The following is a 14,990-nucleotide window of genomic DNA, read 5'->3' on the forward strand; positions in this document are numbered from 1 at the left end:
AATAAATACAAACATGTTAGAACGTATTAAAAAAAAATTAATGCGTATTACTTTTTGGGTGACCATTGAATAACTTAATATCTTGACCATCATCTGTATATAACTCTAGTTTCTTGATGGTGTAAAAGTCTTTATCAGAATACATGAAATAAAAAATATTTTTAGTTTAAACTAAAGTTATGAAACAATATGCTCTTTTGTCTTTGAGAAGAAAAGTAGAATTTTAGCCTAATATATCTAGATATCTGTAAACTCCGTTAATATCCCTAATTGTTGAAGGACTATTGAATTAAGGTTACCATACATGTATAATGAATTTTCCCATTCCCAGCACCTGCATCAATGCAACCCATATATGTTGTTTTTCTTCATCATGCTTGTACACTTGGTTCAGAAACATCATCAACCAACAGCTCCATCATCTGTAATTGATCATAAGGGGCAATCAGTAACATGTGGCCGGAATATAAATTAACCATAGATTAAAACTTGCTGGAACTCTCAATTTTTGGTTGCATTGCATAAACTAATATACTTCAGCCAAAGATACTAGTACTCTCAGTAACTTACAAGATATAATGATTTTGTTTGGTTGATATAGTAAAAATGCTTTGTACTTTCAGTACATAAACTATTTACTCAGTTTTCCTTTTTCCAAATGATTATCATATCAGATGATGTATATATTACCTGATTAAACACATCATGCCAAGTTATTGAAACTGCATAATTTTCCATTGGCCGAATTTCTTCAGGTTCAATATCTTCAGGAACATCATAAAGGTCAGGAGTTCAATTCTCGTCTAGATCATTATTGTAATTTCTTTTATTAAATGGAGATTTGGTTGTTTATCGAGATGCTTGAACGTGAATTGGGAGGATGAATCAGCGAAAATTTCGGTTTTTTAATAAAAACAAATATTTTTGTGGTGCACTCAATGAAGGGAAGGGTAGAGCACTTCATGGAGTTTGAATCAAACATATAAAAGTCTTGGAATAAGAGATTATGAAATCTAAGGAAACGTGTACATTGACAGCTAAGAAGAGCTATTTTTTTTATTATTTTGTGATTATCATAACTATGTTTTAATGGATAAATCCGTTGGAAATGCATTTTTTTTGTTAAGTTTTGGTGTAAGGTGATCTAACTTGGTTTGTATATTTGAATAAGTGATCATATTGTTATTCTATAAAGTCATGATATGTTTGATTGAGAAAAATTGTTGTGATTTTGAGATTTAATGAGTTGGTGTAAAAAAGGGAACTAAGGAAGCTTTCCATTTTGTCCACAAATGAATTAGCTGTTAAATTTTTTTTGGGTGCAAGGTGTAAGTGTATTTTTATTGTCCATGATAAAGTTGACACCTCATTTGTTTTTATTTTTCTTATGAAACAATTTGTTGGGATAGTTTTATCAATTTGTAATAGTTTTAGCACTACAAAAATAATTATTTTTAGTGGGGTTTTATTTGGCATTTCTAGAGGTTTTAACTCCCACTAATGGTTTTACCAGGGGTTTGTAATTCTCCCAGAAGAGCAAGCGTGGCTAACGGATTACCGGAAATTCTTAACAACCCAGAGAACTAGCGTAACTTATTGGGGGTTTCCAAAACCCCCGTTAATACCTGGAGTTTCGAAAACCTCTGTTAATGCTTGGAGTTCTAAAAACCCCTGATAATTCCTCAAAAGCCCCGTTAATACTAAGAAGTTAGTGCTTATATTATTATGACATTGCTATAATGCTAAAGTTGTACTTTCCTAATAATTAATTTGTTTAGTTAATTCTTTGAGTACGAAAAGAACCTTATTCTATGAAATATCCTATTTGATGGCATAACATTTAGGTTTTCATTTTGGAGGATGATTACATTTGACAATACAACCAAAACAAAAAGAAAAGTAACTTAACCATTTTGTATGACCCTACTCTAATATAAATAAATTGAATACTCTTATAGGCTAGGTTTCAATAAAAGCATTCATTTTCATAACACATCTCATTAACTAAACACCAAAAACTCCAAGGCCACTTCAAAATAAGCAATCAATACAAATATTCATTCAAATGGTATTGGTACTGAACTAGGAGTCATAATGCTCTTAATATAATAAGTGTTGGAGAGGTAGCATTTGAATGATAATGACATAATAAGCAAGTGCACCAATGAACCAAAATGTAAAAGGAAATCATAGTTGTTCCCCATTAGCATAATTAACCAAAAGTTTCCTAAAGGCATATTTGTTGACATATTCTAAAACTAAACGAATAATATCGTCTAATGCGGGGCTTGATGTTGACCCTTTGTTTCTTCATTAGGAACACTTCCTTGATCAGATACCTAACATAAAAAATAATGATAATTAATAACTTTCCAAATAATAATATCAAACATATATTAATTTAATGAAGATTTAGATATTACCGTTGGTGCTTGATGCATAGTAAAATCATTAGGGAACTCTCTTGGTAATTTTGTACCAAAAAATTAACCATTGTCTTCATTTCATTGAGTTAGGATGTCAATGTAGAAACCTATTTTAAAACACAAAATTAATCAAAATAGAGAAAATATCTTTTATTTTCTACTTTTGAAGAAAAAAAAATGGAGCTCTTTTGACAATCTTGGTTTACATAACATAGACAATCGACTTACTTTAAACATATTCAAACATCAAATTGATAAAAGTAAATGCATCATAATCAAAACTAAAAAACTAACCTGATTTTGTAATTGGGCATTAGAAGGATAACTTGAAGATGTTCCACTATATGAATGACCCTTGGAGCTAAACACTTTAGATGGGCAAGGACCCAATCCCAAACCCCTAACACGTCCACAATGTTCTTGGCTTCCAAAATCAAAAGCTAAGGAATCAGTACTTGATATTTCTTTTGATACAGATGATGATGATGTTGACTCATCTACTTGAATTTTTTCCTACAAAGAACATATGAAGAAACTAATTAAAATAACACAAAACATGGTTTTCAATTATAGACTATATTAGAATTGAACTTACACTGATTTCCCTCACTTCATCACTCACAAAGGCTCCATTAGCATGTTTATGTGTAGCTATCCATACCTCTCCTCTACTAACCCTATGGGCACACTCATTTTCCTATAAATTTGAAGAAAAAATATATGACACATAAAGCCAAAAATTGAAACAGAAAGTTCACGTTAAGACATGTAGTATTGTCACCATTTCATCTCTTTTCCTTGCAATGCTCTTAGATCCACATGTGTGAGCAATGATTTTCTTTGCCCTATTATCTTTATTTTTCAAAGCATGCTCCTAATCATCAAAGTATAAAAATTACATGTGTGAGCAATGGTTTGCTTTGCCCTATTATCTTTATTTTTTAGAGCATGCTTCTAATCATCAAAGTATAAAAATTAATAATCATTAACCTGAACGATGTTGATGAAAAATAGTTTCAATATACCTTCGTCTTTTAATTTAGTCGATAATCCACAAAAGAAGCCCAATGATCTTTATCTATTCATGTTGGAGCTATTGCAATCAATTCATCTCTTTTACGTGTTCCATCATTTCTAAGTTGCCACAATTCTTATCGGTGGTCTCTCCACTTTATGTTAAGTGATTTGAGGATGTGGCTTATATGAACATCGGAATGGATATCAAACTTAGCCTTCAAAAAATAAAACAATTAAAATTAACAAGAGTTATAGTATAATTAAATTATACATTAAGCTTTTACAATGTTGACCTGAATAATGTTCTTAAGTACATCTTCTTTATAATCTTTAGGAATCATCTTCCAACTAGAATAGCTAATGGGAAGAGAATTAGAGTTTCTTGCAATGCCACCTAAGAACCTATTCAATAATGCTCCACCATCTGCAATTGGTTGATCCTGATTATTCCACTGCACAACAATCCTTTCATTAGGAGGTAAATGCCACACATCATTGGTTCGCAATTGTTTTGTAATTCTCTTTCCTTGATCATCTACGGAATGTGAGAAAATAATTGTTACTAATTTATTATAAAGACAAATATATGTATAATATATATTATGTAGTACTTTGTACATAGTTGCTTACACATCACATTAACAAACCATGCTCTTTTTCAGGTTGCAGGCCTTTTTTCATCTACTTACAACTAAGTCTCCTCATTTTCTTCCTATTCATTTTTAAAATATGAATGTGATGTAGTTGGTATTGTTGGCTCAGATATAGGAAAAGATTGATGTGGTGGCTGAGAATTAGATTGAGAGGCAATTGGGGGTTGGCTAGTTGAAGATATCCTCACTTTCACGGTTCCTGAAAATACATTGGTTAGATATTCCTAAAAATGAATATAAAATCAAATTGGTATATATAGAACATAATGTATAATAGAATATATACAAAATACATAATATAAAACAGAATACAAAATATATACAAAATATATAGGATATGACAAAACAAATTATTTGGCTAAGGTGTAGATGAAGGTAGAGGACAAGCATATTTAGTACCTTGTTGAATACTTGCTTGAGATGTAGCTGGAAGTGGAGGGGAAAATGAAAATGAAGGACCTTGTTGAATATTTGCTTGAAGTGTAATTGGGGTTGGAATTTGTACTTCAAGTCTTTGAGGTTGAGTGCTAGGTAGTGAAGAATGAGTACTCACTTCAGGTTTTGACTCAGACTTACTTGAGGTTGAAAGTTCATCTTCAAGTCTCTTGAGAACGGATAAAAATTGATAAAGTTTGAAAAATCACAAAGCCATGCAAAAAAGAAAAGAATTGAAAAATATACTTATAGGATTGAAAACATTTCAGAGCAGCTAATTAGATTTTCAATATTCAAGCTTGTCTTAATACATTTAAAGAAAATAAGGATAGCTTAAAACATCAACTTTAATAGCTAAAAACTATTAGGACTACCTAAAGACTTTCAAAACACTTATCTACAACTCAAAACAACTAAGGAAACATGTAAGAAAGCTCAAAACAGTAAAAATATTATCGAGTTGAACCATTGTATTTTATGCTTAACTTAGAGAGGTTTACAATAATTATCGAGGTAGCTAATATAATGTCCAAGTTGACTCATGTTAACTTTATGGAACATGAAATACGAAAAACCCATGGATACTGGAACTAAGCTAATTAACTAGTTTTTTATATTCAATCATAAAACTATAATTTGATAAGCATTGCTATTAATTGGAGCCAAGACTAAGGGTTCATTTGATAAGGTATCACAGGTTGGTGAAGAAATTTTAAGAACTTCAACACATAAAATTGTAACTGATTGAAGTTCAAGGCCCAAACAAAATTCATGCTTGAAGCTATTATACTTCTACAGTTATATGGCTAAGTCCTTGTCTGCTAAATCTGCATATAGCATTTTTAACTGTTTAAGAACTCGTAAACCAACTTGCTACAACTAAAAACATTAAAAGAAAGATATTAGAAAGTTTGAAAAATAGAGAGAAATTGTCTAGGCTAGCAAAAATAGCTCAAAGCCAAAAAACTAGCTTAAAACAGCAACTCTAATAGGAATTAAATCGTAAAAAAATTTCACTTGCATACAATTTTGTGAAACTGGAGAAAGAAGACAATGGTGATGAAGCATTTCAATGGGCTGCTGCTATTTATATTGGTTTCCTTTTGTGACTCATGGTTTTGTTTTATGGTTTGGTTTTGACTATTAATTATACTAGTATTTTAGTATTTGACAAAAACACATCAGATATGAATTTAGTCACATGCTGAAGGCAACATTTATGAGTTACATTGTTTGCTAGCTATAAAGTTAAAAGTTAGATCAGAGCACCTCTCATAGAATCTATTTAAAAAGAAGTAATTAAGCCAGAGTGAGTTACTTAGTTAAAATTGTTAATTGTGTAGAAGAAAAGAATTACTACTTTTCAAGCACTTTTTCTCTATAACCCCTACTGGTTTAAAGTGAAAGAAGTGGCTCTTCTTTGGATTGATGCTGTAATAGAGACTCTATAGAAAAGTTACTAAAGAATTTTCATTAGTGAAAAAGAAGTAATGGGTAGCTCTGACATAAGAACGAGTCGTTTATTTGGTGTGAGGTGTTAAATCATCAATTATTAATGATTAAACTTATGAATGGTTGGTTAGAGAGAGGTTTTCGGGAGTAGATTTCCATAGCTCTGAAAGTATTGATGAAAGTTTTCAAATCACCATTGTCTTCTTTAGTCTTTCTAGTGTTTTTCCTTAATTTTTTCCTAATTTGTTTCGCTCCTTATCAAGTGATTCATGTCCACTCAAATTATCCTTTCAATCTTTCTAATATCTATCTCTACCATATAAAAAGCAAAGATATTGTTTCTTATGTTTTGTTCTTACCAAAATTACAATGTTCAATTTGATTAGTTTTAATTTTATGCACAGAAACAAAACCAAATAAAGTCAAGAACCGCATGAAAGTAAATAACTTAGGAAACCAAATATTGAACCTTACAAGATTTGATTACACACCTAGTGACACCGTGATACTATTCTATAAGTGTTCATGGTTTTAAGTGATTCTAATACGCCTAGTTATGTCAGTATGTCCATCTTATAATATTCTTCTTTTCCAGATTTCTATATGATAATTTATTTGATATAAAAGCATAAGCTATGCCCTTTTTTTATCTTTTTCTTCTTTCTATTCCTTGCATTTTGTTTAATTGTATTCTTTTTTTCTGAAGGTGGTATATACTTTTGTACTTTCTGCGTGAATAGGTCATACACCACCATTGAATTGACCACATGAATAGGTCATACACCACCATTGAATTGACCACTTTTGGCCTCGCTCCAATATCCCTCGGTCTGGGAACTGATGCAAAATATGAAAAATAACCGCTGCCAAAAGGCCTTCCTACACTGGTGACACTGAGAAAATATATCATAAACTTAATGTTGCAAGCCATAATTATGAATGCAGAGGACCAAAAAACAATACATAGACTAAGCCTATTAAGGAAGTGACATAATTAACTGAATGAGATTGATGATGAGCTGTAGGTGTAACTACATGTGTCCATGTAAAAGATTTATTGGTTGACATTTTTTTCTTGGTTGATATTTTCTTCATCTTCAGGTGGTCTACAAATAAGATAAACACATCAAATTAAACAATGAAGGATAATAATTTATGATGAATTAGTAAAATGACTCAACAACTGAAAAAAGAAAAAAAAAACCTTGCTAGTTGTGAGACCCAGGAACAACTTGGAATATTTTAGGTAAAATTAAAAAGGGATTTATAAATAAATTTAGTCATGACAAAAGAGTAAATTTAATTAAATGAGTAATTAGAGTTGCTATTTATCTATTTTAAGAAATTATGGTCTGTAGAGTATAAGTACTTTAATTCTTATAATGCATATTATATTATGTGATGGCATGTAGCCTACTCGTGAAAGTTGCGTGCATTCGTGAGCATGTATATGGGTTCGAACCTGATTGGTGAAAATTTTCGTTGTGTTGGTTTTAAAATTCAAATTTTTTCTCCTTAAGAGGAATTGGCCCCATGGAACGTGAATGAATGGGTTGGTGTTTCCACTCAATAGAAGGACATGCAGAAATATTGGGTTTCAAAAACGCTGCAACCAGTTTTGATTTTATTTATTTTTCCTTTCTGTTTTTTTTTTTTATCTTTTGGAGTTAAAAGATAAGAAAAATAAAATGGGCTAGAAAATCTTAACTGAATTATTTGGTGGGACTAGATAAAGCTAAACCCTAGAAGTTTTCTTTAGAAAAAAAGGGTTAGGATGGGAGAAGGAAAAGAGAGAAAGAGTGAAACTTAGAGTTTTCAGTGGCTATGGTAGAGAAGAGGAACCATCCAGAGAGGTAGGGGAAGTTATATCTTTTTTTTTCTTCCTATTTTCGTGTGCTTGATGCATGAAGCTTAATATTTTCTCTTTTCTTTCTCTATACTTTGGTTATTTGGTGAATGGGTCCTTGGAGAATTAGCATGGTTTTATAGATTGATGATGAGGGTTGTTGTGCTTTTGGTTCTTTTTAGTTTTCGAACCCACTATTGATGAATACACACACTTGCTTTTCTTTTCATTGCTTACTTGTGTGAGGTCTGTCTTGGATGAGTTATTGCGCTGCAACCGTTCAGGAAGGGATATACATTCTTTTACGCTCGTTTGGTATGCAACGTTGAAGAGGTTGGTGATGCAGTACAAACGTTCTTGCATGCAGTTGGTATGGGTTCAGTTTTCGGGTGGACCGATGGTTGTCGTTTGATTGATTATTCATGTGCTGTGACAGTGGATGTGGGACGTTGATATTTTCTCGCAGGGCTGCATCGTTTGGAGTCGAAACTTGCGTATGGACTCGGTGGTGGCTATGCGTTTGGGTCCATTTTTGGTGCAGCATGGTCTCGCATGGCTACACCCTAGCTTTTGGCAACTGTTAGCGTTTCTTAAAATCTTTGTATCACGTTGCATCACTTTCGTTTATGAAGATTGTTGAAGTCACAGAGTCCATTCTCGTTGCAGGGGGTGCAGGGTCACGAAATTCATTTTCTCTCCCTTCTCTTAAAATCCTTCACTTTCTTTTCTCTTTCTTCCTTAATTTATTTTTCACGTACTACGGTGGAGTGTTTTCAGAATGCGTGGACATTATTCTACTTCTTTTAAAATCTTTCTCTTTCAATTAAGACCACCCGTGAATGAATAAGATGGTGGAGCCCATGTGTTGGTTTTTGTCTCTTTTTCTCTAAACCAATCATATATTTTTTATGAAGTTGTGTACCTTATATTTTCTTTTTGTGTGCAGACCGTGCCATGGGGTTCTTTCTCTTTTTGCTTAGTTTTCACGTAAATAAAGAGTGAAAAATCATTAGTCTTTCTCTTGTTTTTTTTTTTAGTTTCTATTCGTGCGTAAAGGAAATTGGGGACAACGGGTTGGAACTTGGATGCATGATAAGTTATATCTTTGTTGTTCTCTTTAAAAGGTTTGGGTGTTGGTTGAGTTGTAATTTATTTTCTTTTCTTTCCCATGCATTTTATTAAATATTTGGTGTGTATTAAATACACGAGTGATATATGAATTTGGTTTGGTTATGAGACTTTATTTTTCAAGCATGATGTGATGGTGTATATTTTGTTGACAATATAAAATTCTCATGGGTTGAATATTATGAGTGTCTTTCCTTGCTTGAAGAGCTCTTGGTAGAATTAAATGTTGTGTGAGGTTTTTCGTACCTAGGAACCCAGTGAAGACTATTTCGCATATGTGAAGTAGTGGTATAGGATTGGTTCGAGTGTTGTACCCTCTCGCCTTTGTGAAGTAATGGAAAGGGGATAGATGTTTCACCTTATTTCGGCTTGTTGCGAGTATAGTGCCCGATGTGCGATGCATCAGTGTTTTTACTCATAATTCCTTGAGGGATAAGGGAGACAATCTGACTACGTTAAGTGGGACACATCGAACCACCTGTTCTAGGAAACTAGATGTTGTTGTGGGGTGAGAGGCTGCGTGATAGAGGTTGTACCCCACCAAATTAAAACACTTAAAATGTAGTATGTGACAGTTGAACCAAGTCGTCTCCCAACGACCAATATTTTTGTCCAAAGCTCCAATTTCCAGATTCAAACATAACACAATAACACGTGGGGCGTTTGACAGATTTAGATTGTAGAATTATGAACAGTTTTCCAAATGTTAGTAGAACGAGTTAAAATCAATATTGACTCCTTGAATTTGAATGCAATTTTACTCATCACAGGTCACGTAATTAAGGTTTTTGTCTCACCTAATCCACTTGTTCAGACCCACTAAGTGAGGATTAAAAACTTATTTCAATATGCAATTAAGCAATGCATACATCCATTCATTTGTGACAGTTAATCCAATTCATTAAGCATGAATGAAATCAACATGAACAGCCAACCCAATCTGAAATTAAGTGTTAACAGATTAAAAGTAACCATTCACCGCAAAATCAAGATGAAGAGAGACAAAACACGAATTCAAAACAGAACCTCAAAGTTCTATTGCATATCCTTCAAGTAGTCAATACATTAAATTAGAAAGCCATGAAATTCGAATTACGGTTCACCATAAATTGTGATTCAACCATTCAAATAACTTCAAATTAGTGCAGAAAACTTAAATCGTGCAGCAATGAAAATGAGCAAAGAGAAACAGGGGATGAATGAAAACAACCAATAAAAAATGAAAATGCTTCAATATAAATGTTACCCAAGGTGTACAAGATGTGAATACAAGCAATAGGTGTTGTCCATGACTCATAAAATGTCAAAAATGAGTGGAAAACGTGAAAAATTAGCTTGTGCCTCTATGGATCACTATCCAAAGCTTCAAAAACCTAAAATAGAGAGTGGAGAAGAAGATAAAAGAAGTAGAAGAAGGTGTGGGACTAGGTTGCATGGAAGGAGACCTAATTTTTCGTGGTCACATCCAATTTGCCACTCATATTTACAAAATTGCCATTATGGGCTGCAAAATTACAAAAATGCCACTACTTGACCTCAAATATTGGCCCATTCACTCAAATGACATGGAAATGACGTGGAAATGATGTGGCAATGATGTGGCAACTCTTCTCAACTGAATATTAATGTCCAAGCTCCAAAATTGCTTCACCCTAATACCTAAAAATAATAAAAAAAAAATAGGCCAAATAATGTGAAATTAACCCAAATTCGGAACAATGGCCCATTCACTAGTGCAGTTTTGGCCTTTTAACTCGCGTTATAGGCCTCGGTTATTGCTTAACCGAAGCATAAAATGGCGCGGTGGCACTTTTGCAATTTTTTCCAACTTTTATGCCTCGATTCATTAGAAAACCGGTGCCAAAAGGTATGATATGCCTCGGTTTTGAAGACTCGAAGCCTAAAAGTTGACTAATATTTCAAAAATGCCACTAAAACCGTGATATTTGGCCTCGGTTGGAATTGAACCGCTGCCAAAACCTGTTTTCTGCCTCGGTTAAAAATTGAACCAAGGCCAAAAGTTATTTTCTACCTCGGGTGGAATTGAACCGCTGCCAAAAACTATTTTCTGCCTCGGTTAAAAATTGAACCGAGGCCAAAAGGTTCGTTAGGGTTCCAAAATCGCGAATCACTTTTTTTCTTCTTCTTCCTCGCGTGCGAGTTCTCTCTCTCAGCCACCCACCTCCACTGCTACTGTTGCGCTCTGGCCACTCGCGACTACTTGACGTTTGGCTCATTCGTGTTCTGGCTTAGCGAAGTGCGATTTGGGACTCGCAAAGTGGGCATCATTTTATTGTGTTGCAGGTGCGTGGATGGAGATCTGTCGTTGATGGTGGCGAGACGTGTAGGTGGCGGCAGCGTGAAGAAACTTGTCATTGCGACGAAGGTGGTTTTGCGATTTGGGGGAGGAGACGCGATTTAAGGTTTATGATTTGCTGCAAATGGTTGATTTTTGTTTGCATTTATGCAAATGTGATTGTCACATTTTCGTGTATGAAGAACATGGGGGTTCCATGATGGTGACACGATTCACAAATTGCTCTTACGATGAAGGAGAAGATTGCAGTGGTTGCGGATCTTTGGTTTCGTGTTTCGGATGTGGCGGTGGTTGACGGAGTTGTGGTGGAACCATGGTGGCTACCTAGGGTTTCTGGTGGAGAAGATGGGATGTTGAAAATGCAGAGGGGCACATTTGGCCTCGGTTCTCAGCAAAACCGAGGCAAAATATGAAGCTTCTGCTTCGATTGAGACCTGAGGCAAAAAGCTAACCTTTTTGGCCTCGCCCTAATATGCCTCGGTTCTAGAACCGAGGCAAAATGACAAAAATAACCGCTGCCAAAAGCCCTTCCTGCACTAGTGATTAAAGCCCAACAGATGAAAACACACTAAAGATGAACAATTAAGCACTAAACAACTATCAAATGGGTACACAAAGGCTAGTGGAATGGAGGAAAATAATGACTCATCACCGCGGAAAACCAAAGGTTGATTATAATCGCTATATTTGAAGAATTGAGATTAATGTGATGTTATGCTTGGTTTGGCATGATTGATTACATTTTGATTATGTGTTACTTGAATGCGATGCTGAGTATAACTGAGCATGTTTTATTTAGGAATTCCTTTTATGAATATCATTGTTTATGGTTAGCTTACCCTTATTTGTTTGTTTGTGTGTTTGTTGCCTGTGCGATTATCGTAAAACATGTGTGTTATAAGGGAGCAGACGGTAATGCAAATATTTCTGACTTGAAGTAGATTGCAGAAAGGATGGAGTGGACTCCTGGAATTATGATTTATTTTGTTGATTTAAATCAAACAATGAAGGCTATAAATTTTCTTTTGATTCCTAGTATTTAGTTAGATTACCTATTTACATTTAAATTTTAAGTTTTTTTTATTAAGTGTGTTTTTGTGATACAATCGTTTTACTTTCAAATAAATTAACCGTAACACCTTCTCGTGACATCCTAAATTTGGGGTGTTACATTTTTTGGTATTAGAGCCAAGTTTTCGAAAAGAGCTTTGGGATTGTAGGGAGTGTGCTCATCTAGTTGATGTTGTGTGCCTCTGAATTATATTGTGTTTTATGACATTTAACTAGTAATTATTTGATAATATACATTTAGAGAAATGGCACGTATAGTTGATCTCAGAACTCGACCAACTATGTTGCCGATTGCTCAAGCTATTCAGCGTTTGGTCGACACAATGCAACACCAATAGTCACAGGTAGTGCATGCACCAGTACAACATAACGGTATGAATGAATTCATGCGTTATAAACTGCCAAAGTTCAATGGTAAAGCAACTCTAGATGAGGCAGATGCATGGATTCGAGAGATTGAGAAGATCTTTCGAATGCTCGGCTGCATTGTCGCACACAAGCTAAAGTATGCTACTTTTTTGCTTAATGGCGAGGCTGAGTACTGGTGGAGAGGTATGCAACGAATGATGGAAGCTCGTAATGAGGTTATCGATTGGATAAGTTTCCAGACAAAGTTTACGGGGCACTAGATAGCACCACACATGAGAGGGAAGCAGAATTTTTGACATACTTTAGAGTGACAAATCGGAGGAAGCTTATGTTGAACGCTTTGAATATCTAGCTTGATTCTACTCTCAGAATATGAGTGAAGAGTGGCAGTGTAGAAAATTCAAAAAGGGATTGCGTCATAATCTGATGAAGGTGTATAAGGATTAGAGAGTTTCCACTTTTAGTGGAGCAGGCGAAGACGATAGAGAAGTTGGAAGTAGACCCCCATCGAGTTATGAGGTCGCACCATGGAAATAATAGTGGAGGTAGACAACAGAAGAAACCCTATTCTTGACCTCAGCGTGGTGGACATGGACCGATGAAGTGCTATGAATGTGGAGGAGCTCATCTCCAGTGTAACTATCCTAAATTCCATGGGGCAAAGCCAGACGAGACGAAGTGTTACAATTGCCAGAAGCCATGTCACTTTGCAAACTCTTGTCCTGTACAGAAGTTTGGAGCGCCTCAGCAACAACAAAAGTCTTCTAGAGAAAAGACGAAGACAGCAGGAAGGGTGTTCGCCATGTTCGGATCAGAGGCAAATAAATCAGGTAAATTAATTCAATATACATGTTTGTTGTTTGGTGAATGTGTAAATGTTCTGTTTGATTTGGGTGCATCGCATTCGTTTGTATCCTTGGTGTGTTCGAAGAAGCTCGGGTTACCAATCCGTGATCTCGGATGTAAGTTAGTGGTTTCTACGCCAGCATCAGGACAAGTCTCAACCAATTCAGTTTTTGTTGAGTGTCCGATTGAATTAGCTGGATGCAAATTCAATGTTAACTTGGTACACTTGCCGCTGGAAGGGTTGGATGTGATTTTAGGGATGGATTGGTTGACGACCAATGATGTCATCATAGATTGTGGAAAGGAGAAGGTGGTTGTTCTGGACATAAAAGATGGGCAGATTGTAAAATCACGGGTAGTTATACAGGATATTAAGAAGGAGCTAAATGCTACGTAGTATGGGTTGAAGAAGAAAAACAGAAGAGCATAGAGGAGAAAATCAATGCCATACCAGTAGTGCAGGAATTTGCAGATGTTTTTCCAAAAGAAGTCCCAAGGTTACAACCAAGCTGGGAAGTCGAATTTGTAACTGATTTAGTGTCAGGAGCAGGCCCGGTGTCAGTGGCTCCATATCGAATGGCCCCTACTGAGCTCGCAAAATTGAAAAAGCAAATAGAAGATCTCTTGGAAAAGAAATTTATCCGTCCAAGTGTATCACTGTGGGGAGCTCCAGTTTTGCTTGTAAAGAAGAAGGATGGGAGTTCACGGTTGGGTGGTTACTACCAACATTTGAAAAAAGTCACGATTAAGAACAAGTACCATTTGCTTAGGATCGAGGATTTGATGGATCAGTTGAGGGGTACTGGTGTGTTTTCAAAGATTGATTTAAGTGCCGGTGTGTTTTCAAAAGACAATTTTTCCATCACGTTATGGACACTACGAGTATATGGTTATGCCTTTCAGAGTGACAAATGCTCCTGCAATTTTTATGGATTTAATGAATCGCATCTTCTGATCTTTCCTGGACAAGTTTGTGGTCGTATTCATTGACGACATTCTCATATATTACAAGAATCGAGAAGAGCATACTAAAAATTTGAGAACCGTGTTGGAGATCTTGAGAGACCGACAACTGTATGGAAACTTCTCCAAGTGTGAGTTCTAGTTAGAAGAAGAGTAGTTTTTAGGGCATGTGATTTCTGCTAAAGGGATCTCAATAGACCCAACAAAAGTGGAGGCAATGTTAAAGTGGGAGCGACCGAAGTTTGTAGTAGAGGTACGGAGCTTTGTAGGTTTGGCTTGTTATTATAGGAGGTTTGTGGAGGGGTTCTCCAACATTGTGGGACCTTTGACCCAATTGACTCACAAGGATCAGCCTTTTATCTGTCTGATAAGTGTGAGGCTAGTTTTGAAGAGATAAAGTGAAGATTTACAATTGCTCCAATTTTAATTGTTCCAGATACTGGTAAAGCTTTCGAAGTTTTTTCTGA

At 35.0% G+C, this 14,990-nt stretch overlaps 2 protein-coding genes across 2 annotated transcripts; one reads left to right on the plus strand and one right to left on the minus strand.

Annotated features, from left to right (window-relative positions):
• Positions 1-371: 371 nt before the first annotated feature.
• On the minus strand, positions 372-4,124 carry LOC114184427. Its single transcript, XM_028071736.1, has 8 exons — positions 4,091-4,124; positions 3,737-3,978; positions 3,208-3,300; positions 3,022-3,123; positions 2,721-2,939; positions 1,626-1,671; positions 691-764; positions 372-422 (listed from the first exon to the last, which is right to left on the minus strand). The coding sequence occupies exons 1-8, from the start codon at positions 4,122-4,124 to the stop codon at positions 372-374; spliced, it is 861 nt and encodes a 286-aa protein (XP_027927537.1).
• A 9,188-nt stretch (positions 4,125-13,312) lies between these two features.
• Positions 13,313-13,957, plus strand: LOC114184428. Its single transcript, XM_028071737.1, has one exon. The coding sequence runs from the start codon at positions 13,313-13,315 to the stop codon at positions 13,955-13,957; it is 645 nt and encodes a 214-aa protein (XP_027927538.1).
• Positions 13,958-14,990: the final 1,033 nt, after the last annotated feature.

The sequence above is a fragment of the Vigna unguiculata genome, chromosome 5 (assembly GCF_004118075.2).
Source record: "Vigna unguiculata cultivar IT97K-499-35 chromosome 5, ASM411807v1, whole genome shotgun sequence".
NCBI classification, from domain to species: Eukaryota; Viridiplantae; Streptophyta; class Magnoliopsida; order Fabales; family Fabaceae; genus Vigna; species Vigna unguiculata.

Excerpts from the sequence above, each read along its gene's own strand:
- LOC114184427 (XM_028071736.1), bottom strand. The coding sequence starts at position 4,124 with ATGAAAAAAGGCCTGCAACCTGAAAAAGAGCATG. Across the intron at positions 3,301-3,736 it reads TACTTAAGAACATTATTCAG|GAGCATGCTTTGAAAAATAA; the intron begins GTCAACATTGTA and ends TTTGATGATTAG. Across the intron at positions 423-690 it reads GGCATGATGTGTTTAATCAG|ATGATGGAGCTGTTGGTTGA; the intron begins GTAATATATACA and ends GATCAATTACAG.
- LOC114184428 (XM_028071737.1), top strand. The coding sequence starts at position 13,313 with ATGAAGTGCTATGAATGTGGAGGAGCTCATCTCCAGTGTAACTATCCT.